General features: G+C 45.6%; 1 protein-coding gene across 5 annotated transcripts in view; it reads right to left on the reverse strand.

Moving 5' to 3' along the window:
* The window catches only part of PDZD2 (PDZ domain containing 2), a 265,174-nt gene that overhangs the window by 93,082 nt on the left and 146,982 nt on the right, over positions 1 to 25,110 (reverse strand). For 3 of the 5 annotated variants that reach the window (XM_073681359.1, XM_073681382.1, XM_073681366.1), the window contains 2 exons: positions 6,719 to 7,148; positions 2,512 to 2,654 (listed from right to left, as the gene is read on the reverse strand). In XM_073681359.1, the coding sequence (XP_073537460.1) occupies positions 2,512 to 2,654; positions 6,719 to 7,148 (573 nt within the window). Of the gene's footprint in view, positions 1 to 2,511; positions 2,655 to 6,718; positions 7,149 to 24,314; positions 24,560 to 25,110 lie in introns of those variants that run through there. The other 2 variants (XM_073681375.1, XM_073681381.1) reach the window with 2 other exon arrangements.

Consider the following 25,110-nt stretch of genomic DNA (forward strand, 5'->3'; position numbering starts at 1 on the left):
TACTGTGCTTCAGTCTAGTAAGCTGCTGTGACATCACATATGTGTTTCAGTTCACTAAGATACTGTAACTTCACAGCTGTGTTTCAGTCCAGTAAAATGCTGTGACATCACAACTATGTTTCAGTCCAGTAAAATGCTGTGACATCACAACTATGTATCAGTCCACTAAGCAGCTGTGACATCACAACTATGTATCAGTCCACTAAGCAGCTGTGACATCACAACTATGTATCGGTCCACTAAGCAGCTGTGACATCACAACTATGTATCGGTCCACTAAGCAGCTGTGACATCACAACTATGTATCGGTCCACTAAGCAGCTGTGACATCACAACTATGTATCGGTCCACTAAGCAGCTGTGACATCACAACTATGTATCGGTCCACTAAGCAGCTGTGACATCACAACTATGTATCGGTCCACTAAGCTGCTGTGACATCACAACTATGTATCCGTCCACTAAGCAGCTGTGACATCACAACTATGTATCGGTCCACTAAGCAGCTGTGACATCACAACTATGTATCAGTCCACTAAGCAGCTGTGACATCACAACTATGTATCGGTCCACTAAGCAGCTGTGACATCACAACTATGTACAGTACAGACTAAAAGTTTGGACACACCTTCTCATTTAAAGATTTTTCTGTATTTTCATGACTATGAAAATTGTACATTCACACTGAAGGCATCAAAACTATGAATTAACACATGTGGAATTATATACTTAACAAAAAGTGTGAAACAACTGAAAATATGTCTTATAATCTAGGTTCTTCAAAGTAGCCACCTTTTGCTTTGATGACTGCTTTGCACACTCTTGGCATTCTCTTGATGAGCTTCAAGAGGTAGTCACCGGAAATGGTCTTCCAACAATCTTGAAGGAGTTCCCAGCGATGCTTAGCACTTGTTGGCCCTTTTACCTTCACTCTGTGGTCCAGCTCACCCCAAACCATCTCGATATGGTTCAGGTCTGGTGACTGTGGAGGCCAGGTCATCTGGCGTAGCACCCCATCACTCTCCGTCTTGGTCAAATAGCCCTTACACTGCCTGGAGGTGTGTTTGGGGTCATTGTCCTGTTGAAAAATAAATGATGGTCCAACTAAACGCAAACCGGATGGAATAGCATGCCGCTGCAAGATGCTGTGGTAGCCATGCTGGTTCAGTATGCCTTCAATTTTGAATAAATCCCCAACAGTGTCACCAGAAAAGCCCCCCACACCATCACACCTCCTCCTCCATGCTTCACGGTGGGAACCAGGCATGTAGAGTCCACCCGTTCACCTTTTCTGCGTCGCACAAAGACACGGTGGTTGAAACCAAAGATCTCAAATTTGGACTCATCAGACCAAAGCTCAGATTTCCACTGGTCTAATGTCCATTCCTTGTGTTCTTTAGCCCAAACTTGTCTCTTCTGCTTGTTGCCTGTCCTTAGCAGTGGTTTCCTAGCAGCTATTTTACCATGAAGGCCTGCTGCACAAAGTCTCCTCTTAACAGTTGTTGTAGAGATGTGTCTGCTGCTAGAACTCTGTGTGGCATTGACCTGGTCTCTAATCTGAGCTGCTGTTAACCTGCGATTTCTGAGGCTGGTGACTCGGATAAACTTATCCTCAGAAGCAGAGGTGACTCTTGATCTTCCTTTCCTGGGGCGGTCCTCATGTGAGCCAGTTTCTTTGTAGCGCTTGATGGTTTTTGCAACTGCACTTGGGGACACTTTCAAAGTTTGCCCAATTTTTCGGACTGACTGACCTTCATTTCTTCAAGTAATGATGGCCACTCGTTTTTCTTTATTTAGCTGCTTTTTTCTTGCCATAATACAAATTCTAACAGTCTATTCAGTAGGACTATCAGCTGTGTATCCACCAGACTTCTGCACAACACAACTGATGGTCCCAACCCCATTTATAAGGCAAGAAATCCCACTTATTAAACCTGACAGGGCACACCTGTGAAGTGAAAACCATTTCCGGTGACTACCTCTTGAAGCTCATCAAGAGAATGCCAAGAGTGTGCAAAGCAATCAAAGCAAAAGGTGGCTACTTTGAAGAACCTAGAATATAAGACATATTTTCAGTTGTTTCACACTTTTTTGTTAAGTATATAATTCCACATGTGTTAATTCATAGTTTTGATGCCTTCAGTGTGAATGTACAATTTTCATAGTCATGAAAATACAGAAAAATCTTTAAATGAGAAGGTGTGTCCAAACTTTTGGTCTGTACTGTATAGGTCCACTAAGCTGCTGTGACATCACAACTATGTATAGGTCCACTAAGCTGCTGTGACATCACAACTATGTATCGGTCCACTAAGTAGCTGTGACATCACAACTATGTATCGGTCCACTAAGCAGCTGTGACATCACAACTATGTATCAGTCCACTAAGCAGCTGTGACATCACAACTATCCATCAGGCCACTAAACTGCTGTGACATCACAACTATGTATCAGTCCACTAAGCTGCTGTGACATCCTAATGAAAGAGGAGTATATAGTATATTTTAATACCTGTCTGCTGAGCCACCTTCTTCTACGTGGGCCACGACAATACCATGTGGAGACCTCTTGGAGCCCCGGCCACCTGTAATCTGAATGCCTAGTCCATCTGCTCCTTTCAGCATGTGCATCTTCCATATGCAGCAGCCGTCCCGCTGAGACAAAACAGACAAGTTATGACGTGAACAATGGCAACAGAATACCTTATAACTGTATATATTGTGTCCGGTGTCTCCCCGAACACTTTATATCACGTAGGAGACTCAGCAGGTGGCACTGAAATAACTTTGAAGCCAATCACCATCTACATCAATGTTCACATGTATACATAGATATTGATGGAGATGCTGATGATAATTTATCAAGGGGAAATACTATTTCTCATAATTCCGGGCAGTATAATTCATTTTTGGACACAGATATACAGGAAAACCGGCCCTTGAAAGGGTTATTGAGGACCCAAGGAATTTAGAGCATTGGGACGGCGTTGCCCTCGGAACATAGCGCCGTCTGTGAGACGCATTCCATGAAAATTGTGGAACATGTGAAACAAAGAAATGCATCAAACGTTACATATATTACCAAGACAGGGTGAAAATAGCACGACACGCCGAACACTGCCCTATTGTATATACTGTGTATGGTAAAGTAGCTGGAGCCTATATTGAGGTCTCTGCAGAGAAGACGGAGGACTGGGGTGAAGCCCCCTGAAATCTCAATTCTATCCACTCTATGTGATGTGTAACCAGTGCACAATGAAAAGTTGTCGCAACACTCACACGGACCATGTATTAATCCAAGATGCAATATTCATGTATCAAAAAACAATTTTAAACTTTGGATCAAGCACAGAAAAAAGAACAATGATTAAAGGCCTTAAGGTCTGAAACGCGTCTGAACATCACCTCCTCCCGTGGAGGCTGTGACTTTTTCTGCATATGATTTTTAAAATACTTTTCCAATAAAGGATGCTGGATCACTCCTTGTTTTTTTTTTTTTTAAAAAAAAAAAACAGTTTATACAGAAATGGGACGTTTCACCACAAAAAGGCATAGTTTTTATCAAGCATGCTTGTGATGAAGACCCCTACATGGGTCGAAACATCGCATTTCTCATAATTTAGAAGATCTCTGAAGCTTAACAAAGAATGAAAAAGTTACAGATCCAATCACATACTGAAAACCTGGCAGCTGAGGATTTGTTTTAGTGTATTGAATATCAATCAGTCTTCCTGGTTTATATAGGATTGCTCATATTGTACCAAACCTGCAGCTCTGCAAACCGCACTAGGATGGGGCGGCCAATAATTGTAAATCATGCATGTCTCCATTCACCAACGGCAAGCAGAGTTTGAGATAGTTAGGAATTGAGAAATTCAGGTATACAGCTTCTTATTACACAATATTTAACTTTTATCACTTGATATTGGGCCACTCCATTAATCAGGGGCCGGCCAGAAATAGAAAAACATGACCAAATTCTTCCAGAAGCATCGTCATCCCTCATCATTGTCATCACTAGTTACATCTGGTCTATCAGCTCAGCTCCTTTGTAGTGAATGGGACTGAGCTGCCATACCACATACAACCTGTAGACAGGTGGGGCGCTGTTTTTGGAAGAATTCAGCCATGGTTTTCCAGATTATTCAATTGTGTCCTGATCCGGAGGTTGTTGATATAATACATTTGTGCCATGAACGGGATGGAGCCGGCACCACATCCATAGGTGCACCGTATACCCAGGCACATAAGACTGTATGAAGCAACGCAGGTGTCATTGTAAGCTATGATCTCATGCCCCGTCATGATACGTGCACGCTGGCAGCTGACCTCGCCATGTTTATTTCACATATGTGCAGACGTGTCCGAATATTTGGGGAAATTTGTCAAAAGTGATGTTTTAATCTAAATATTTATGAGCCAGACGGGGATCCAGCCTTCGGCCTGGACTCAATTAGCCGGTCGTGACTTTCTTGGTGAAATACAATACTTATATCACTGGCAGGATCACAACATGCATTATATGGTATTAAAAGCTTCTAGTCGCAGAATTTCCTGATACAGGAGTCGTCCTATTATTATTTAAGGGAAATATTAACTACTAATATGACCACAATCAGAACTCTCATTGCGGTCCGGACCCATGTTCCTGGACTCATATAGAGCAAATCTGCTGGTTATGCAGCCTCAGACTTCATGCTCCTGTACAGTGTGCCCACCTGGATATGTAACCATTACGCTGTGCGCCCACCTGGATAAGCAACCATTACGTTATGTGCCTCTTTGGATGTGTAACCATTAAGCTGCGTGCCTCTTTGGATGTGTAACCATTAAGCTGCGTGCCTCTTTAGATGTGTAACCATTAAGCTGCGTGCCTCTTTAGATGTGTAACCATTAAGCTGCGTGCCTCTTTAGATGTGTAACCATTAAGCTGCGTGCCTCTTTAGATGTGTAACCATTAAGCTGCGTGCCTCTTTGGATGTGTAACCATTAAGCTGCGTGCCTCTTTGGATGTGTAACCATTAAGCTGCGTGCCTCTTTGGATGTGTAACCATTAAGCTGCGTGCCTCTTTGGATGTGTAACCATTAAGCTGCGTGCCTCTTTGGATGTGTAACCATTAAGCTGCGTGCCTCTTTGGATGTGTAACCATTAAGCTGCGTGCCTCTTTGGATGTGTAACCATTAAGCTGCGTGCCTCTTTGGATGTGTAACCATTAAGCTGCGTGCCTCTTTGGATGTGTAACCATTAAGCTGCGTGCCTCTTTGGATGTGTAACCATTAAGCTGCGTGCCCCTTTGGATGTGTAACCATTAAGCTGCGTGCCCCTTTGGATGTGTAACCATTAAGCTGCGTGCCTCTTTGGATGTGTAACCATTAAGCTGCGTGCCTCTTTGGATGTGTAACCATTAAGCTGCGTGCCTCTTTGGATGTGTAACCATTAAGCTGCGTGCCTCTTTGGATGTGTAACCATTAAGCTGCGTGCCTCTTTGGATGTGTAACCATTAAGCTGCGTGCCTCTTTGGATGTGTAACCATTCAGCTGCGTGCCTCTTTGGATGTGTAACCATTCAGCTGCGTGCCTCTTTAGATGTGTAACCATTAAGCTGCGTGCCTCTTTGGATGTGTAATCTTTAAGCTGCGTGCCTCTTTGGATGTGTAACCATTAAGCTGCGTGCCTCTTTGGATGTGTAATCATTAAGCTGTGTGCCTTTTTGGATGTGTAACCAATAAGCTGTGTGCCTCTTTGGATGTGTAACCAATAAGCTGTGTGCCTCTTTGGATGTGTAACCATTAAGCTGTGTGCCTCTTTGGATGTGTAACCATTAAGCTGTGTACCTCTTTGGATGTGTAACCATTAAGCTGTGTGCCTCTTTGGATGTGTAACCATTAAGCTGTGTACCTCTTTGGATGTGTAACCATTAAGCTGTGTGCCTTTTTGGATGTGTAACCATTAAGCTGTGTACCCCTTTGGATGTGTAACCATTAAGCTGTGTGCCTCTTTGGATGTGTAACCATTAAGCTGTGTGCCTCTTTGGATGTGTAACCATTAAGCTGTGTGCCTCTTTGGATGTGTAACCATTATGCTGTGTGCCTCTTTGGATGTGTAACCATTATGCTGCGTGCCTCTTTGGATGTGTAACCATTATGCTGCGTGCCTCTTTGGATGTGTAACCATTATGCTGCGTGCCTCTTTGGATGTGTAACCATTAAGCTGTGTGCCTCTTTGGATGTGTAACTATTATGTTGTGTGTCTCTTTGCTGGACCGAAAATCCCATAAAGTGCTGAGGTTTATATAATGAAAACACAGATTATACTGGATATTTTTTCTCAAAGCTATATCTCTATCTACTCAGCTCGTCGTTCAGTTTGGACTGCATTTTCATTGCGACGGGTTCCCTGACCACATACAGTTATGAGCATAGTCTACATCTCAAATGCTTGAATGAAAACATCACAGATTCCTATCCCAATAATTACAGTGAGTTCTGTGGCAAAACCACAGCGAAATTACCACATGCAGATTTTACCACTGATTTGTAGAAAAATCTTCCAAAGAAAATTGCCGCCAGCCCTGAAAATGAGAAATGTGGCCGAAAAGCACTGATCGTGGATTAGGCTTCATTCAGACGCAGCTCCTAGTGTGACTGATCTTTGTGGCTTCTGTTATAGATGGAAACCCTTTTCCCTAATGCATTGTGCAGGGGCTACATTCTATGTACCTGAGCGAAGCCGTCGTTTGCTTTCGGGTAAGCCCTTGTAGCCTTGGACATGTGGTATTCACACCGGTCCTCATCATAACTGCTGTGAGAGTCCTCCCTTCGGTGTCCCTCGCTTTCCTTGGCTTCCTCATTACTATGTTCTCCATCAACCTCCATCGGAGCACAATGCCCGTTTTCGTGAATGCCCTCCTGCCCCTCTTTACTCTCCTTGCCTTCTTTGGCCAAAGTCCTTGAGATGACTCCAAATTTCCTGGTTCTTTTTCCATTTTGTATGGCCCTAATGCTTGGCTGTGAGGTAGAACTTGTTGCTTTGGGTTCACAGGTGTTGACATGGCCACTTTTGGAAGGAGGAAGAGGAGCTTTGCGTTTAATGCGCCGCAACATGATCAAGTAGATGAATCCGCCATTCCAGCACTGCTCAGCCAGGTAACTGCAATGAGAAGAGGCACGGAAATCAACAAGTAACCAAAAACTCTTCAAGCAGTAATTGTAATTAACAGAAATTTTAATATATGAGGTAGAAGGTCATAAAGGGCTAAAATCGTGGGGGCTCTCAAAACTAAAGCCTAGAACGGACTGTGGAGGATTCCTGGCCTCAAGCTGAAAAGGATATTTGGGAGGAGCATTGTAAAAAAGAACGCTCCACCCAAAGTCCTTTCCAGCTGAATGCCAAATAGAGTACAGGCTCCTCCTAAAGTCCCTTTCAGTTGTGTGCCAAGCAGCCACGGTTTGCTCTCAGAAGAAGAACCGTCTAGTATTCCTCGACTGGGGTTGAAAAGGATAATTGAGAGGAAAGAGGAGCATTGCAAAATTAATGCTCCTCCCAAACTCCTTTTCAGTTAAATTCCAAGCAAAGTAGACACTCCTCCTAAAGTCTCTTCCAGTAGGATGCCAGGTAGGGAACAAAGACATTTAAAAAAAAAACATTTATTAGAATTATTTTAGATTTACTTCAGGTATAGATACATGCATTATATAACAGGGCAAAATTTTTTCCTTTTGTTCAGAAATAACTCGATAGTCTTCTCTGCAGTCCTATGTAAAACCATAAATACCATATCGCACCGTCTGAAAACACAGGCATGCTTTAAAGTCATAAGAAAAAAATAATGCGGCCATAGTAATATTTTCAGTAATCTATAGTATACTACATCTGTATAATATAAATATACTGGAAAAAAATAAAGACACTGCTCACAATAAAGGCAATAATACGAGACACATTTACTGCAAGAACACAAACCTTGTAGCCAAACATGTGAGTATTGTAATAATTATAGTAAAATCCCAAATAAACCAGTTATACAAACAGACTAAATTAGAAAGAAATTGCTTTATAAGTCACTAAACTGGATTGCACATATTGTACCATCCCACAGCACAAAGGCAACAGTGAGCTAGAAAATAGTTTTCCCATTACTCAGAAATACATGAGACGCGTCTGCTGCCGTCCTGACACGTTGAGACAATTCTCAGCAAAATGAAAATATTTTTCCTCATTTCCTGTTTGCTCTTATTTTCAGCGTGCTCCATGTGTAATCACGCTCATCCTCTGCAGACGGGCAGCGCTCCATCTGCTTCGGCCTCCGAGTCAATAAAAACCTTCTTAAAAGAGCAGGCAGACTATTGCAACCGTTTTTCGTCAGTAGACAAGGCATGGCTGATAAAAGCCTGGTTGCATGTAGCGCTCGCCCTGATTGATGATTGACATTGTGCTGGGAACTTCCTACTGTGAGAGAAGTAGAGATAGCGGCTTCATTCACAGCCTGGACTCCCAGAACAGTTGCTCACCTGTCCCGACTCCAGCACCGGGCTTTGCTTCCTCCCCTTATTCCTCAGCTAGTACTTCCAAGCTCAGGGCAGTTAATCCCGATGCCACTCTCAGTTCTGTTCACTCATGTAACAAACTCCTCTCTGCTATCAAGGTATCTGATATTCTTCCTGCAATCCTACAGCATAATTCCAGTTGCCTACATATCCCTACTGTTTCTTTTCTATCCACACTCCTGTCTCAGCTGTATCTAGTGCTTCCAGCTTGGCTTGCCCATCTGCCGTTCTGCATACCTTACTGTACTATCCTAGCTTATCCCCATGACATCCAGCAAGTCCAGCTCCGCTGCATCATCAAAACCAGTCTGTGCCGCTCACCTGACCTACGGCTAAGAGAATCCACCTCCCCAGATGAGCCCTTAACAAGTGCATTGCTTAGACTACACTGAAGGAAAAGTGAAAATTAAAAAAATAATGCCTGATAATTAAAAAAAAAAAATCCATCATCAGCTTTATTTCTCCTTTTAGTACACTTGCCAAGTCTTGAAGACTCCAAAGAAATATAAAAGTCCAGCATGAGACGGCAAATCCCCCCGACCCCAATATAGTCACCTCTTTGTGGTTCTAAACATCTCTTCACTCCCCGGCACCATCACAGTAACCCAATGCTGGCCTTTACGTTAAGATGTGGTCTCCAGCAGTAACCAAGGGTAAACAGCAATACAAGAGTAGGGGAGTGGTATTTGCATGACTTATCTGGGGTCTCTATTTTGGGAATTGCCTAGCCTTGAATCTGTACTTTAGTGATTGTCTGGTGTAGGATCTGTATCTAGGACATTGGCCTGGGATCCATATTCAGGGAGTCTGGTCTGCAGCATCTATTAAAAGGGGTTGTACCAAGTTTGTAAATCATCCTCCATCCATAGGATAGGGTATAATGTTCTGATTGCTTAGGGAACTGTTTGGTCCTCTACCGACCCCGAGAACTCTGTGATTGAGCGATGGTCTATTATCGTGTGCACCACCATGGGATTGTCGAAGACCAGGAAATTCTGTGCTAGGCTATCTCTGGCGGTCCCATAGAGAACGAATGGAGCGGAGGTCCACATATTTGACCACTGCTCTATTCATACGGGGCTCTTTGGGACCCCCATCAATCATGTACATGGCATTTTATCCAAGCTATAATGGAACAGCACTGCGAAAGCTCAACACCGGCTCCATTCATTCCTTATTGGGCTGTCGGGGAAAGCCGGATACAACTCTCCAATAGAGAATGAATAGAGATAAAAATGCCCTGTTATGGTGATCGGTGGGGGTCCCAGCTGTCAGACCCCACCAATCTGGAATCTCTATTTAGGAGTAATCTGGTCTGGAGTCAGAAGTTGGGTAGACCATGGTCTGAAGTCTTTACGAAGAAGGAGCTTGGTTTCGGGTCTTTAGGGTAAATCTGGTATGTGATCTTCTTTCAAGGGTAATCTGGGGCTTATGATCAGAGGTGGTCTGGTTGCGGTCTATTTAGGGGTCTGTATTAGTTTATTACTAGACCTTTTGAACGCCGCACAGCATGTGTCTGTAACCAGTCTTCCTTTATTTTTAAGGTCCAATCCAACAAAAGGAAGGAGATTTATTAAAACTGGTGCAAAGAGGAATAAGGGAAGATGCCCGACACAAGCAATTTGATCTTGATCTCGGAAGCCCTTTTGGCGCCTAAAAAAGCAATCTGATTGACTGTTCTTAACAATTCTTCCCCTTTGGCTTCTATTTACAAACAGAGGCCAAATATCACGTAGGCGCCTTACATGGACTCCACTAAACAGTTAATACCTCATGTAAATCGGGCAATGAATGGACTCCAGAAATGAAGGCCTCCTTTATCCTACAACAACCCCTCTTTATTAACACATGCGTTTTATTTATTTTTTTCCTGTTATTTATCAAGTCCGGTTCTATTCCCAAGGTTGTTTCAGTTGGGAGGAAATGGTCTATTATTCCCTCTGACAGTCTTGACATGACCTATATAAGGAGGCAGATGAAATGAATTCTAGCCAGTCCGATGACTTTGAGAGAACTGTGAAATTCCCGTACGGCGGGGGCAATTAACCCCAGAGTCTTATGTACATATAACCTGATCCCGAGACGCCCTCTAATGGGACTCGGGACGTTCTCATTAACTTTTACACTTTACAAAGCGATCGGACAGATAAGCCTCATGTATTTTTCATCGGTAGCACAGAGACTGATCAGATTGTGCGGCGATCCCCGGGGACGGCGAATAACTACAGAGCACTTCATTAGCCATCGTCCGTGGCTTGTACTAGCAGAACGATGCACTACTGCCATCAATTGGGAACAAAATAGTTAATTTATTGAGCGGAGATCACACAATCATACTAGCGATAGCCGCTGTAAAAAGAGAGAAATCAAATTGCCTGCAGCCGATCGATCGCCTACAGCAGAAAAAGCAAACTCTGGACAACCAGAAATGGGGATCTTAAGTTCGCTAATTGCCTCCGGGGGCGGCTGAGGGGGATTTACGATCTCTTCTGAAATTTAAAACTGCAAATATATTCTGTTTCCTGCAGATGGGCCACAGGGAATCTCATTCCACAAGAGCTATACTGCTAGTACAAGTAAGAACGGATCTTTTTTTTAAATTAAATTATATTTTTAATTTACTTAACCTACAAGAAAAAAAGAATCTATACTAAGAGACCATCTAGTGGATCACAAAACGGATGATATGGGAGACTGTTGTGGGCATGCTCTATAGGCTGTGCAGAGGCCACAGCGCAGGGAGGTGATGGAGCAGAGCTGTCCCCATGACCCCTTGTGAAATTTGACTCAAGGTTTATAAAATGTTATATTTTAATTCTTGTTCTATGAGAATAATACGACAACTGCTGACCCTGCACACCCTGAAAGGGAAGGTGAGACTCAGGAGGTCAGTGTGAACATAGAATATTTCAATGGGACCCGGCTCTGGACTTTCAGACAATAAGATCTCATTTGATGGATAATGTGATAGAAAGACGATCTGTAAATGACTGACTTTATAAATGAGGTTATCTTATCTCTCGAAAAATCCCTAAGTGTGCCGGCTACAACAGGTCTCTTTTGTGTAACTGACTGACTGTTTTCAGATGTGATCAGTCTCTAGCAGCAGAGACCCCAAAGATGATTTACAGGCAGTCAGATCGGGTCTTTTTCCCCTCTACAGGAAGTGGGGGCGGGCGGGCCTTTTCCCGCCTCCACAGGAAGTGGGGGCGGGCCTTTTCCCTCCTCTACAGGAAGTGGGGGCGGGCCTTTTCCCTCCTCTACAGGAAGTGGGGGCGGGCCTTTTCCCGCCTCCACAGGAAGTGGGGGGGGTCTTTTCCCTCCTCTACAGGATGTGGGGGCGGGCCTTTTCCCTCCTCTACAGGAAGTGGGGGCGGGCCTTTTCCCTCCTCTACAGGAAGTGGGGGCGGGCCTTTTCCCTCCTCTACAGGAAGTGGGGGCGGGCCTTTTCCCTCCTCTACAGGAAGTGGGGGCGGGCGGGTCTTTTCCCTCCTCTACAGGATATGGGGGCGGGCGGGTCTTTTCCCTCCTCTACAGGATATGGGGGCGGGCAGGCCTTTTCCCTCCTCTACAGGAAGTGGGGGCGGACGGGTCTTTTCCCTCCTCTACAGGAAGTGGGGGCGGGAAGGTCTTTTCCCTCCTCTACAGGAAGTGGGGGCGGGCGGGTCTTTTCCCTCCTCTACAGGAAGTGGGGGCGGGCGGGTCTTTTCCCTCCTCTACAGGAAGTGGAGATGGCCCCTCTAGAGGAAATCTTGATGGGACTGTTTCTCAGCTCTTGCTCACCTGTCTGATAAACTGCACACAGCATAACAGAGAATGATTTCAATTCAAGGCAGGCAAGCCATTGGACAATAGCAACAACAGTGCATGCTGGGAAGTAAGGCAAAAGATGTTCCAGCACCTATTGTGCTAAAAGAATGCTGATAAAGAGGAACTACTTCCTCAAAAAAGTGGATGAAAAGTTACAGAGCATGAGAGCAGCTGGACTTATTAGACTGGTTTATGCACCATATTTGGGAGATGAGGGCCAATGCTTTTCTACAGAGTTGGTGTCAAAAGACTTATCACCATTCTAAGTCTTTACAGCCTCAAAATATTAAAGGGGTTTTTCAAGGTTTTATGAAATTTGCAGAAGACAATCCCTTTACAGGATAAATACAGCTTTGTATATCACGATAGATCACCTCCGCAGGGTGCAGTAACATAGAGATTTCCATGCAGAGAAGCAGCGACCATCGCCACCCCGGCACATGCCATCTATTCATTAGGACAGATAGGATCTAATGGCTGCTTATCTCATTGGTGTAATTGGATTGTGAGTGTGCCCCCGGCCTGGGGCACTCATTACCCAGAACACAAGACTCCGGGGTTTCCCTTTCAGCAATCTGATAAACGCTGTTTGTCCTTTCCGTTTTCCTCTGGAGACTCTTGATAAAAAGAGCGGAATGACGGGAATGTGAGTTATGTGGAAATCAGGCGGTTTCATTTCTACATTTGTGAAGGTGAGGATGTAATATAGGAAATCACGAATTGCTTAAAGGAGTATTCACATCTCCAAGATCCAATCCCAATATGTAGTAGGTGTAATATTAATAATATTAGCAAATACCTCCAATTAGTAATGCAGTATAGTTCTTCGGCTTAGCTATGTCACTTTTGCCACGCAGGGCATTACAGTAACTTAGGTATCCATGGTTATGACCACTCATATAGTGACAGTAAACTGTTAGTGGTCGTAACCATGGATCCCTAAGCTACCGCAATGCCCTGCACATGGGGTAAGGGACATAGAGAATCAGAAGAACTATACTACATTTCTAATTGAAGGTATTTGCTAATATTATTACTACACCTACTACATATTGGGATAGGATCTTGGAGATGGGAATGCCCCTTCCAAGTTCAGAAAAATATGGCTGCTCTTTTCCAGAAACAGCGCCACACTTATCAATAGGTCGTGTCTGGTATTGCATCTTAGCTTTAATGAAGGGAATGAAACAGAGCTGCAATATCGCACAAAACCTGTGGTCAAGTGTGGAGCCGTTTCTGAAGAAAAAAAAAATTTTTTTTCTAATTTTGGACACTAAAATAAGGTAAATTATAGTTATAGACCAAGGCATTTTTCTCTGCTGTCCAGTGTCCGACAGTATTTGCGCCTTTTTCTTTACACCATCCCTCTTTGGCATCATGCACAAGGCTGCATTAGATTGATGGATGGAATATAAGGGGCTAAAGAGAAGATTTTCCGCTGGCTGCCACACTGCTACCAACTAGGTTGGCAGAAGTCCACCATCCGCTCCTTCTCCAGATTGTCCCTCGGTCTATCGGGATTCATTCTCTTACTTCTTCCGGGAGTCATTGCTCAGAGGCATTTGGGGTTTGGTTTGCACCAAGGGCAGAATATTTGCAAGAAATTGGGTCCTTCTCATTTTTTATTTTTTTTTTGCCTCAGCTAATGTGACATCCAGCAAAACACAGCAGGTCACAGTAATGCAGGTGCGACCAAGGCCAACGTCGTCCTTATTCTCCGAGACTCAGTAATCAAGCTCTTTGGCTCATTTCCTACATATCTGTAAGACAGCAGGTGAGCAATGAGGAGGATGCACCATCTGTGGTGCTGACAAGCCCCTTCCTGTTATGTTCCTCTCCCGGGACACAAGCCTGAACTCAAGTTTCTATACAGGTTCATGTAGAGGAGAAACCTGAAGCAAGAGCCACGAAATGTTGTGTTGTCATCTGTAGGTAAGGGAGTAAGCCTTATAAAGGAAAACCATGTTGTTGCAATAGGTTTCCGTAAGAGAAGGACCATCTCTGGCTGGTTCTACTCCCTTCGCTCATGGATAGCAAGAAGCGTTGGCAAATATTAGGTGGGATATCAGACCCGTGTCATAGAGGAGGAAACCAAAACTCTTCTGTCCTAGGTGGCAAAACCCAGTATCCAACTAGGGGGACCGTGTGGATCTCCACTAAGGGGTCCTCTATCATGTATGCCACTGAACCAAGGATCATGGAAAAGGAGAAGATAGGCAACCAAGAAACAAGTCCCTGGTCCTACCATCACAAGTAATTTTCAGGAATAATGGAGATCATCAACCACCAGAAAAGGACTCAACTATAACTATGGTCAACCTATCCACCTCACCATGTACTATGTTAGGCTAAAGTCTGATGTCCTGAAAGAGGAAACGCTCGGGCATGACAAAACCCAACATGTCCGATCCTCATTCCACCTGATGTGTTGGGGGGCAGTCGTGAGGTTCAAAAGCTTTTGGACCCTCCAAGAAAACCCAATAGATGCTTTCACCCAGAGTGACCTTAAGGCAGAAAATCTGCAGGACGCTCCGTTTTGTAGGATCAGAGCTCAATATGTTCTCTCTACGTTTCAGCATTGTTTCCAAGGATCAGAGCCAGATCTGCAGCCAAACCGAAATAAACCGCAATTACAGACAAGAGAAGTTTATTGGAAGCTTCTGACTAAGTTTACGCTTCCTCCTCTACAGCATTTCTTCCGCCTGTTTATGGGGTGGAAAAGAAAAACTCTTTAATGTCATCTTCTAGTTTGCACCAAAACAGACGTGACTTTCATGTATATTTTATGAGTCGGATCGGCCCGGTTTGTTATGGGCGAATGAACCGGCTACCTACCTGCAACTCAAAGCCATGAGATTTACATCTGACACAGTGAAGTAATCCCGCAAAGAAGACGAGAAGTCTTAAAAAACTACGAGGAATTAGAGACATCGGCGGGAATGAAAGAGGGAAGCCGGGCTGAAGCCTGAATATTGATCACGAGACGGACAATACAAGTTATATTTCATAAGAACAATTGAGCTGAACATTGTGTGACTTAAAGGGATTCAGAAAACAAATATGACAGGGGGTTTCCATCATTCGGGACCTCCTCTAATTAGCCAGATCATGGTGGCATGTTGCCCAAAATAAAGATTGAATGGGAGAGAACCAAGGATTAGACAAAGGATGCAAGTATTAAAAGGGGGTATTAAATAAATGGGATAGTGCTTGGAAATACAAGCAATTTTGCAGTTTACTGCTTATTAAAATTTTCAGCCGTTCTTAAGCTATTAACATTTTTTCTTTTGTTTACGTCTCATTGCCTTGGAGACCGACCACCGCTGTGAGACAACAGAAAATGTGCACTGCTTTTCCAATGAGCTTGTGAACGCTGGCCAGGATCGCATTGGTTACCTCCTAATCCCCTCCAGCTTCTGTGCAGTGCTTACAAGCTAAATAGTAGTAGTGGTCGGTCTCTTAGGCAACGAGCTGTAAACAAAACAAAAAAAGTGTTAATATCTCAAGAACGGCTGCATATTTTAATAAGTAGTAAACTGCAAAAGTGCTTGTATTTATATGCACTATCTATGAAAGTGGGAAAAACACTTTAGACAGCTGTCGGCTGAATGATTGTTAGACCGACAACTCTCTCCCCCATACCCAGGAATGATCGGCCGCTATCAGACTACTCTGGCCGTGACTTATCTCGTAGAGAATAAAGGGATCAGCCGCCGATATTCAGCAGGACGGATCCCTCTCTCCCCTATATCATCTGTCGGGGAGAGTTGGGGACCCCCATACACAGACTGTCAGCTCGTCCCACTGATATCAGCAAGTTCATGTACGTGGGGAGTTTATAGTGGGTCATCCAGAGTTTTCATGTTTGGGTGGAAGTCATGGCAGTTTAGTAGAATATCCATCGTTATCTGCCGCATCGGAGCCAACGGGATATAATCCTGACATTTAGGACATATGTGACATTCCCCCCATGGACACCCCGACGCCCCCGCACAGCTTCATACTGCACAAATATCTAACAGCGTCGTCTGATTCCGCTGATATAATATTTAGAGGCCGACACATGGAGCTGAAATAATCCGATGAGATTGCCTCCTGCATTCTTAATACTTGGCCTATATAAAGGGCCTATGTTTATCAGCAGAGAACAGGAAAAAAAAAAGCTTTCAATCTGAAAATAGATGACGGCGATCCTTACACGACCCGAGCGCAGGCGGTTAATATTGATGAGGAGCGGCACCAGGGAGCGACCCGCTCGCACTCTTAGGAACGATCCATTTTGCCTCTGTGGTATTTATTCTAGACGCCTCCAAAGAAAATGTTTACAAAGCGTTTCAATAACGGAGGAGGCGACTAAACAAAAGAAGAAGTTATCGAAAAGGTTTGAGCGTCTCCAAGGTCCCGGCTGTATACGGGGCACGCGGTGCAAGCACTGAGGGGGTCACAGCCCATGCCCAATGCTGGAGACACTTTAAGGCTACACAGTGACTTTCTTCATGACTTTGCTAAGTGTCACAGCACAATACAAGCTAATTAGGTATGATCTCGAGGCTACTGCGACAAAAAAGTGGAAAAAAGTCCAATGCACCAGATTTTTTATGGCTTGTTTGTCGCGGAACCTTTGGAGCCACAATGTGTCCCCATTGACTTGTATTGTGCCGAGATGTAGCAGCGACACCTAGCAAACTTTGGCCATGTGAAAGATGTCATAGCCAAAGATGACGTGTAGCCCCAGCATTAAAATTGAATTAGCCTTGCAAAAAGACCCGTCCCCTACAAAAAGCCAACCCCCTACAAAGAGCCGAACCCCTACAAAGCCAGCCTTAAAATTGAATTAGCCTTGCAAAAAGAGCCGACCCCTACAAAGCCAGCCTTAAAATTGAATTAGCCTTGCAAAAAGAGCCACCCCCTACAAAGAGCTAAAAAATTGCAAAGTGCTTGTAAAAACAAACTTTGCAATTTACTTGTCATTAAAACGGATCTCCATTCTGAAGAACGGAGGATTTTTTTGCATTTCCTAGTGTATTGCTCGCTGCCAAAGTTACCGGCCACCTCTGCAGTCTATCAGAGGTGGACAGTATTCTAGGCAAGGAAAGTGCGGTGCTTGCAAGCGCGGCTCTGTGGCTGTCTGGCCCGGCCAGCTTCAGTGCCCCTGTAGAGGCAAAACTTTTAAGAGTGCTCAGTTCATGCCAGAGACGCAAACTGTTAATCACCAGGAGCGCACCGTTCCCAAAAAAATAGGAAGCCTGTCAGCAGGGGAGCAGTGCGCTCCTGAAAAAAGAACATGAAACAACCCCTTTAAGTGTCCATCCCGACAGCCTTCACGTCAGTAAGGGCGGCTGTGGGGAATATCACTCCTGCAGCCAAAACACAACTATATAATAATAATAGTAATTTTATTAGAATAACACAAGCATTTCCTTATTTAGGACACTCCTTAAAGCATTTGCCCCCTGTGGACAATCCCTTTTTGCTGGAAGAGGTTTCCTTTATGCAAATTCAATGCTCGGACCTCCAGCACTGCGATCGACAGCGATTTGGGTGATTATGACCAATTTCCTACAGCACCTCAACAGGATAAATTAAGTATTGCATCACTGTTGCTGAAATCAATGAGATCTCCATGTAATGCACAGAGATGTTGTGTCCTCCAGAGAGCAGATCTTGTCCTGAATAGCGGAGCTATGGGAGTAGCGAGCCATGTAATGTTTGGACCTTTTAGCGGCTTAGTCTTCATTCACACTTCCGTATTGTACGGTCCTTGCTGGGACCTCAATACTCGGCCCGACTCTGGGATGTCTAACCTGAGGTAACAGCCCATAGGAAGGAGGCCGCTAGATTTGGATGGCCGGGTATTGAGGTCCGAGCACGGATTCAATTGGTGCCAACATGTCCAGTTGCCGCATCCAGCGCCCCGCTGCAATATGGCCATCCTAGCACCTATGTCTCTGCTTCGGCTGGTGGAGCCCCTTCCCTCAGTCGCTGCAATATGGCCATCTCTGCTTCGGCTGGTGGAGCCCCTTCCCTCAGTCGCTGCAATATGGCTGTCTCAGCTTCGGCTGGTGGAGCCCCTTCCCTCAGTCGCTGCAATATAGACGTCTCTACTTCGGCTGGTGGAGCTCCTTCCCTCAGTCACTACAGTATGGAGTCTCTGCTTCGGCTGGTGGAGCTCCTTCCCTCAGTCACTACAGTATGGAGTCTCTACTTCGGCTGGTGGAGCTCCTTCCCTCAGTCACTGCAGTATGGAGTCTCTGCTTTGGCTGGTGGAGCTCCTTCCCTCAGTCACTGCAGTATGGAGTCTCTGCTTCGGCTGGTGGAGCTCCTTCCCTCAGTCGCTGCAATATGGCCGTCTCTTCTTCGGCTGGTGGAGCTCCTTCCCTCAGTCACTACAGTATGGAGTCTCTGCTTCGGCTGGTGGAGCTCCTTCCCTCAGTCACTACAGTATGGAGTCTCTACTTCGGCTGGTGGAGCTCCTTCCCTCAGTCACTGCAGTATGGAGTCTCTGCTTTGGCTGGTGGAGCTCCTTCCCTCAGTCACTGCAGTATGGAGTCTCTGCTTCGGCTGGTGGAGCTCCTTCCCTCAGTCGCTGCAATATGGCCGTCTCTTCTTCGGCTGGTGGAGCTCCTTCCCTCAGTCACTACAGTATGGAGTCTCTGCTTCGGCTGGTGGAGCTCCTTCCCTCAGTCACTGCAGTATGGAGTCTCTGCTTTGGCTGGTGGAGCTCCTTCCCTCAGTCACTGCAGTATGGAGTCTCTGCTTCGGCTGGTGGAGCTCCTTCCCTCAGTCGCTGCAATATGGCTGTCTCTTCTTCGGCTGGTGGAGATCCTTCCCTCAGTCACTACAGTATGGAGTCTCTGCTTTGGCTGGTGGAGCTCCTTCCCTCAGTCACTGCAGTATGGAGTCTCTGCTTCGGCTGGTGGAGCTCCTTCCCTCAGTCGCTGCAATATGGCTGTCTCTTCTTCGGCTGGTGGAGCTCCTTCCCTCAGTCACTACAGTATGGAGTCTCTGCTTCGGCTGGTGGAGCTCCTTCCCTCAGTCGCTGCTCGGCACAGATCTATCTTCCCACATCTCTCTCCATCTATTACTCAACTGAAAATATTTCATGAAACCACACGGATACCACACAAGTGGAATTTACTGTAAAACCACAGAAGGGCGAGGCAGCGCCTCTCATCCTCCGGGGCTCGGCCATACACAGCGCAAGTTGTACTCCTCTAATCCAAACATTCCAGGGGTTATTCTGGTCTGATTCTGGTCTGGGAGAAAGAGGGCAATGAGCGACACTTCCATAAGTGAAACCCATTAGTGATGGTAACGCTGCACGAGAAGGGTTTGACTTATTCAGTGAAGTTACAATAAGACAAATATTTTTTTTTTTAGGGAACTGCCTTGTAAGCAATTCCCCAATTTATCACTAGTATTAGTGTATCCCGCACTGCCTGCACATACATCGCTACAGCCACTGTGTGAGCACTTGCTATTGTCAGAGCTGCAGTACACAAGAGCGGCCACTACACAATGTGCGGAGCAGCCGCGGCTCCATGTGTCAGCTGAACATGGAGGAGCACCAGTCCTAGGGGTAACGCCTCAATAGCTCAGTCCAGGAGAACCTCTCTCATCTTAAAGCAGATCTGTCACCAGATTTTACTGTGGTAACTGCACATGAGAATTCATGTCAGAACGGCTATATAACATACACTTGGAATATTTCATTCTTCTTCCTGAAAACACAGCGTGATTGACAGCTCCTCAGTAACCCTCCTCCCTGCAGCTGCTGCCCACCTAACCTGTTGACCATCTTCTCAGTGTCTCTCCTCCCCACTACTGGGGAATCTCTATCCACCTGGCCTGATTGCCCCTCCTGCCTGCTGTCCCTGGATCTACAGCCAAATAGCTTGATTCACAGATCCTCAGTGACCCCTCCCCTCCCTGCTGCTGTTGACTCTATGCCCACCTAGCCCGATAGTCTTTCATCCCTGCTGCTCGTGAATCTCCAACCACCTAGCTAGATTGGCAGATCCTCAGTGTCTCTCCTCCCTGCTGCGGTGGAATCTCCATCCACTTGGCCAGATTGCCCCTCCTGTTTGCTGCTCCTGAATCTCCAACCACCTAGCTTGATTCATAGATCCTCAGTGTCCCTCCTTCCTGCTGCCCATCTAGCCTGATTGATTGTTCCTCCTTAGGCTGTAGACTCTCTGCTCACCTAGCCTGCTCTTCTTTCCTCCCTGCTGCTCCTGAATCTCCACCCATCTAGCCTGATTGACAGCGTCTCAGTGTCCTTCCTCCATGCTACAGCTGAATCTCCACCTGGCTTACCTGACAGTTCCTCAGTGTCCCTCCTCCCTGCTGCTGGGGAATCTCTACCCACCTAGCCTGATTGTCAGCTCCTCAGTGTCCCTCCCCATTGCTGCTGCTGAGATCTCATAATGCTCAGTACAATCTGCAGCTGTAAGGCAGGCTGGGTCGGCAGCGACTGAATACACTTGGACTCATGAGCTTTTTCACACTTTAGCAGGTCTAATAAAAGGCTTATTTTAATATCAGAATTATACAGCCATTGTGACATGGATTTTCACAGTAAGTGCATCAGCCTCATCAGGTCTACAAGATCTATTTTAAAGATATATGCAGTTTATAATAAAAAATCTCTTGATGGATTGACTTGAAGATAAAAAAAAATCAGACTCAAAAAGGACGGCGCCCTCTCTACCTTGTCTTAATGGAGCACCTTCTGGAAAGGGTCTGTGGTGACAGGCGATCCCCGATGTGGAGACCTCACGATCACTATTTGGATGGGTAAACTCTCCATTAATGGGTGTATTTGCTTTCTGCGCAGAATGAAAGCACGGAAATCATATTAGAAGAATATAAATATTTTACTATATATGAAAGGAAGGTAATGACTGACTGAGCAAACAGCAGGACCGGCGTCAGCACGCACCAAGTAACCACCGCATGGAAAGTACCTTCCAATCCTGCAGGATTACAGGAGCCCCCGTCACTGCTGGGAAATAACAATGGGGGAAGCGAGAGCTAATCGGTACCCACTGCAGCCAAAAACAGGAGCGCTGACAGCAGAGGTCTGCTCTGCAGCACTAAATGGAGCAGCCACACTTCACCCCAGGCGCAGTGCTCCTAAATCCCAAATCTGTGTCCGGCACCCAACCAACCATGCTGCATGTAGGGTAACTTCCTAACTGTAAAAAGGGTCTTTGAACCCCCTCTCAGACCCCAGAGCCTGGATGCAAGGAAATAAAATCAGCAACACCTTCTTTTATTAGACAGTTCCCTAGTTTTATGTGAATGAGGCAGGTTGTCTAAAGTTCTTCAGGAGCACAAAGCTCCTCTGCCTCCTGCTTGCACAGCGCTCCTCTGCCTCCTGCTTGCACAGCGCTCCTCTGCCTCCTGCTTGCACAGCGCTCCTCTGCCTCCTGCTTGCACAGCGCTCCTCTGCCTCCTGCTTGCACAGCGCTCCTCTGCCTCCTGCTTGCCAGGGTGGGGCGGCGCGCACCTTAAGATAGTCAGTTTGGACCAGCAGCATAGTGTTCTCCGAAGCTGTAAGCAGGGGCAGCTTTACCTCTGCAGCATGGAAGCTTGGGAGCAGCACTCGCAGCCTCCAAAGCATATAGGCGCATGCACCTTGCCTGAGTAATCGGCCTCCTCTGAGACTCTGCTAACTATAAAATTAAAGAGGATTTGTAAATTATAAAGTTGCTGGTTTATACAAGCACTTTGCAATTTTCCCCATTGAGTTGAGAAAATCCTTTTAAAGGGTACTCTGGTCTTAAAAATGGATCACCTATTGATTGGACAGATCGGTGTTAGGGCCGACAGCCATAAATCATTTGTCTCCATTCTCTCCTGGCCACAAGGAGGAGTTGAATGGAGCAGTGGAATCCAGCTAAGAAGGACAAGTGGGAGGAGCATAGTGAGGAGTCCTATATTGTAACTGGATTCCACCAATCAACATTGTGAAAAGTTTCTGGGAGATGCTAACTGGCTGAGAGGAACATAGCAAGATATTCTGCAGCTCCTCCCACAAGTCCTTTTCAGCTGGATGCCGTGCTGGAAATGTAGACTCTGCGGCTGAGGTCCCTGGACCATGACCATACAGATAAGCTGGTTATCACATGCATGTCGATACAACTACCTGTATGAATTTAGGTGCAGGTAGCTGCTTCTCCCATAATCTCAGATTAGGGCACAGATTTAAAGAACACCAGGTCAGAATTTTGGGATTTTATAAAAGGAACTAAATTCATAAATATAAGAAAACCACCTTTCATTGAATAGATCACTAGATCTACACCGCCACTCCATAGTGGCCGTTCTTTGGTACTGCAGCTCAGCCCCTATTGAAGTGAATGGTGAATGTGACAATTGCTTGTCCCTCGGCAACTATCTCAAGAATGGGGTCTCATTGTGCGCTGAGAGTACAGGGGGACGTGCTGACACCCCTCTGCCGATTTTTCCTGTGCTGTGCCGGTTTATTGGCGCTATATCTGTTTTGCAATCTATGGGTGATCTGGAGGTCGGACGCCCCACCCATCAAAAAGTTATGTAATATCCTAAAGGAATAGCCCTTTAATTAAAGCCGCACTGAGATACAACAAAGTTAAGGTAATGCAGTAGGCTGAGCTGCAGTCCTATGTAAAGTTATAGATACATCCTATTAAATATGGATAAAACTCGAATCCACTTTATGTTCCTTGGAAAAGTGGATATCACATGAGAAAAACTCAATGAGGATAAAGAGGAGTTTGAAACAGGGTCAAAAAAATGACAGATCCCAGATGAGTTTATCTAAGAGGTCAGTTTTCTGTCTTGAAGTCAATGAAGGAGTCTCCAGCCATCCGCAGGAAAAAAACACCCAAAAGGTCACGATAAAATAACAATAGAAAAGTAGTGGACGGCTCCACCATAGAGCAGAAAAAATACATCCAGAACCCTACAGATACATGTACGTCATACAACATCCCCATCCCATGTGTTACCAGTCGGTTTACATAGGACTGCAGATAAACCTACAGTTCAACCTCAGTGAGATGTCAAATGATGGAGCTCAAGGGTTATAAATAGGAAATCCAGCTCTGCTACATCTCTAAATAACAACCAGGATCCACAGCTCAGGGAAGTCCTCGCTTTATTTTTCGGCATATGATTAGTTCATGGCCGCATGCGAGAAGTTTCACAAGAGGCGCAGAAGCAGCAAAAAGTTATAAAGGGAAGTTACAGAAGAAGCCAAGAATATATCAGAGCGACGGAAAGTAAGGAAAGGGTCAGAAGCCATCGTCACCTACACAGACATGTATGGATCAGTATTTCAGATCCGTGGGTCTATAGGTTGGTGGGTCTATAGATCTATTTATTCCTCAGATCTATGAAACCCTAATTCAAACACATCCCAATATAAGCAGCGTACACACCTTACATAACACGGAGGGAGCAGAGATGAATTCGCAGTCGTTTATCTTGTAATCTTAATGTAAATTCACATGCAAGGTATAGTGATGGCACTGCAGAACTGGACAAATTGCGAACTCCACTCTGCTGCACGTGACAAGCTCAGTTCTGCTGCATCGCACACCTCCACTACACCTAGCAAGCTCGGCTCTGCTATACTTAACAAGCTCAATTAGGTTCATTGGACAAGCTCGGCTCTGCTTCATCTGACAAGCTAGGCTTTACAGCATCTCATGGCTCTGCTACATCCAACAAGCTCAACTTGACTTAATCCTGTAAGCTCGGCACTGCGGCATATGACAAGCTTGGTTCTGCTACACAAGACCAGCTCTGCTATATGTAACAAGCTCGGATCTACTACACCTGACTCTGCTATATCCAACAAACTCAACTTGATTTCATCCTTCAAGTTCGGCTCTGCTGCATACGACATGCTCGGCTCTACTACCTCTGACTAGCTCGGCTCTGCTGCATACGACATACTCGGCTCTGCTACCTCTGTGTTTCTCTCGCCGGGTGACACACCTGGTTGGGGCCGCTGCCTCCTGCTCGCCCTCCGCCCGCTCCTCCTCCTCCCGGCTGGCCGGCCATGCTGTGCCGGTCCTCTATGGAGCAGCCTGCAGCCCCCGCGCGGTGCCCGCTCCCTGCATCCTGCCCGATCCCCGGACTCTCCGGTTATGCAGAGCCGCAGCCCGAGCATCGCCCGTACAGCAGCGCTGCCGCCGCTCCTCCTCCTCCTACTGCTGCTCTGTGCCATTAACCCCTGCGCTGCTGGCTCACCCATCACTCCAACTGTCGGATCCGGACAACACAAGCGGTTTTTCTCTTTAAACTTGGGAGAATGATTTTCTTACAACTCCCCGAGATTCTCCGCGCTGGAGAAAGCAGGACCCTGCGCCCCGACTGAGAACGATCGTCTGATTTTCACCTGAAAAAAAGCAGATTTTTTCATCTCTGCGGCACCTGCTATTCTGCAGCAGCAGTTAAAGGGCCTGTGCATACGCTGCAGAGTTGCTCCTTTTTTTTTCTGCACAGATTTGTCACAAAAACTGAAGGATTTTTAAAGTAAATGAGAATCCTGAAGTCTGGTGCACACCTTGCTCATTTGCGACTTGCAGATTTTTGTGCGGATTTCAATGAGCTGGGAAAAATCTGCACCCAAAATGCAAGCAAAAAAAAGTGTCAAAAACGCACTTGCTTTGATTTATGGCTTCAGGACACATGGAGGTGTGATCGATTGAAAATGTATTTTTTTTTTCAGCTATAGACACGGTAAATTAGCTTAAAACATT

This window comes from Phyllobates terribilis, unplaced genomic scaffold (genome assembly GCF_046119375.1).
Source record: "Phyllobates terribilis strain yellow unplaced genomic scaffold, ASM4611937v1 Scaffold_1__5_contigs__length_1240528914, whole genome shotgun sequence".
NCBI lineage: Eukaryota > Metazoa > Chordata > Amphibia > Anura > Dendrobatidae > Phyllobates > Phyllobates terribilis.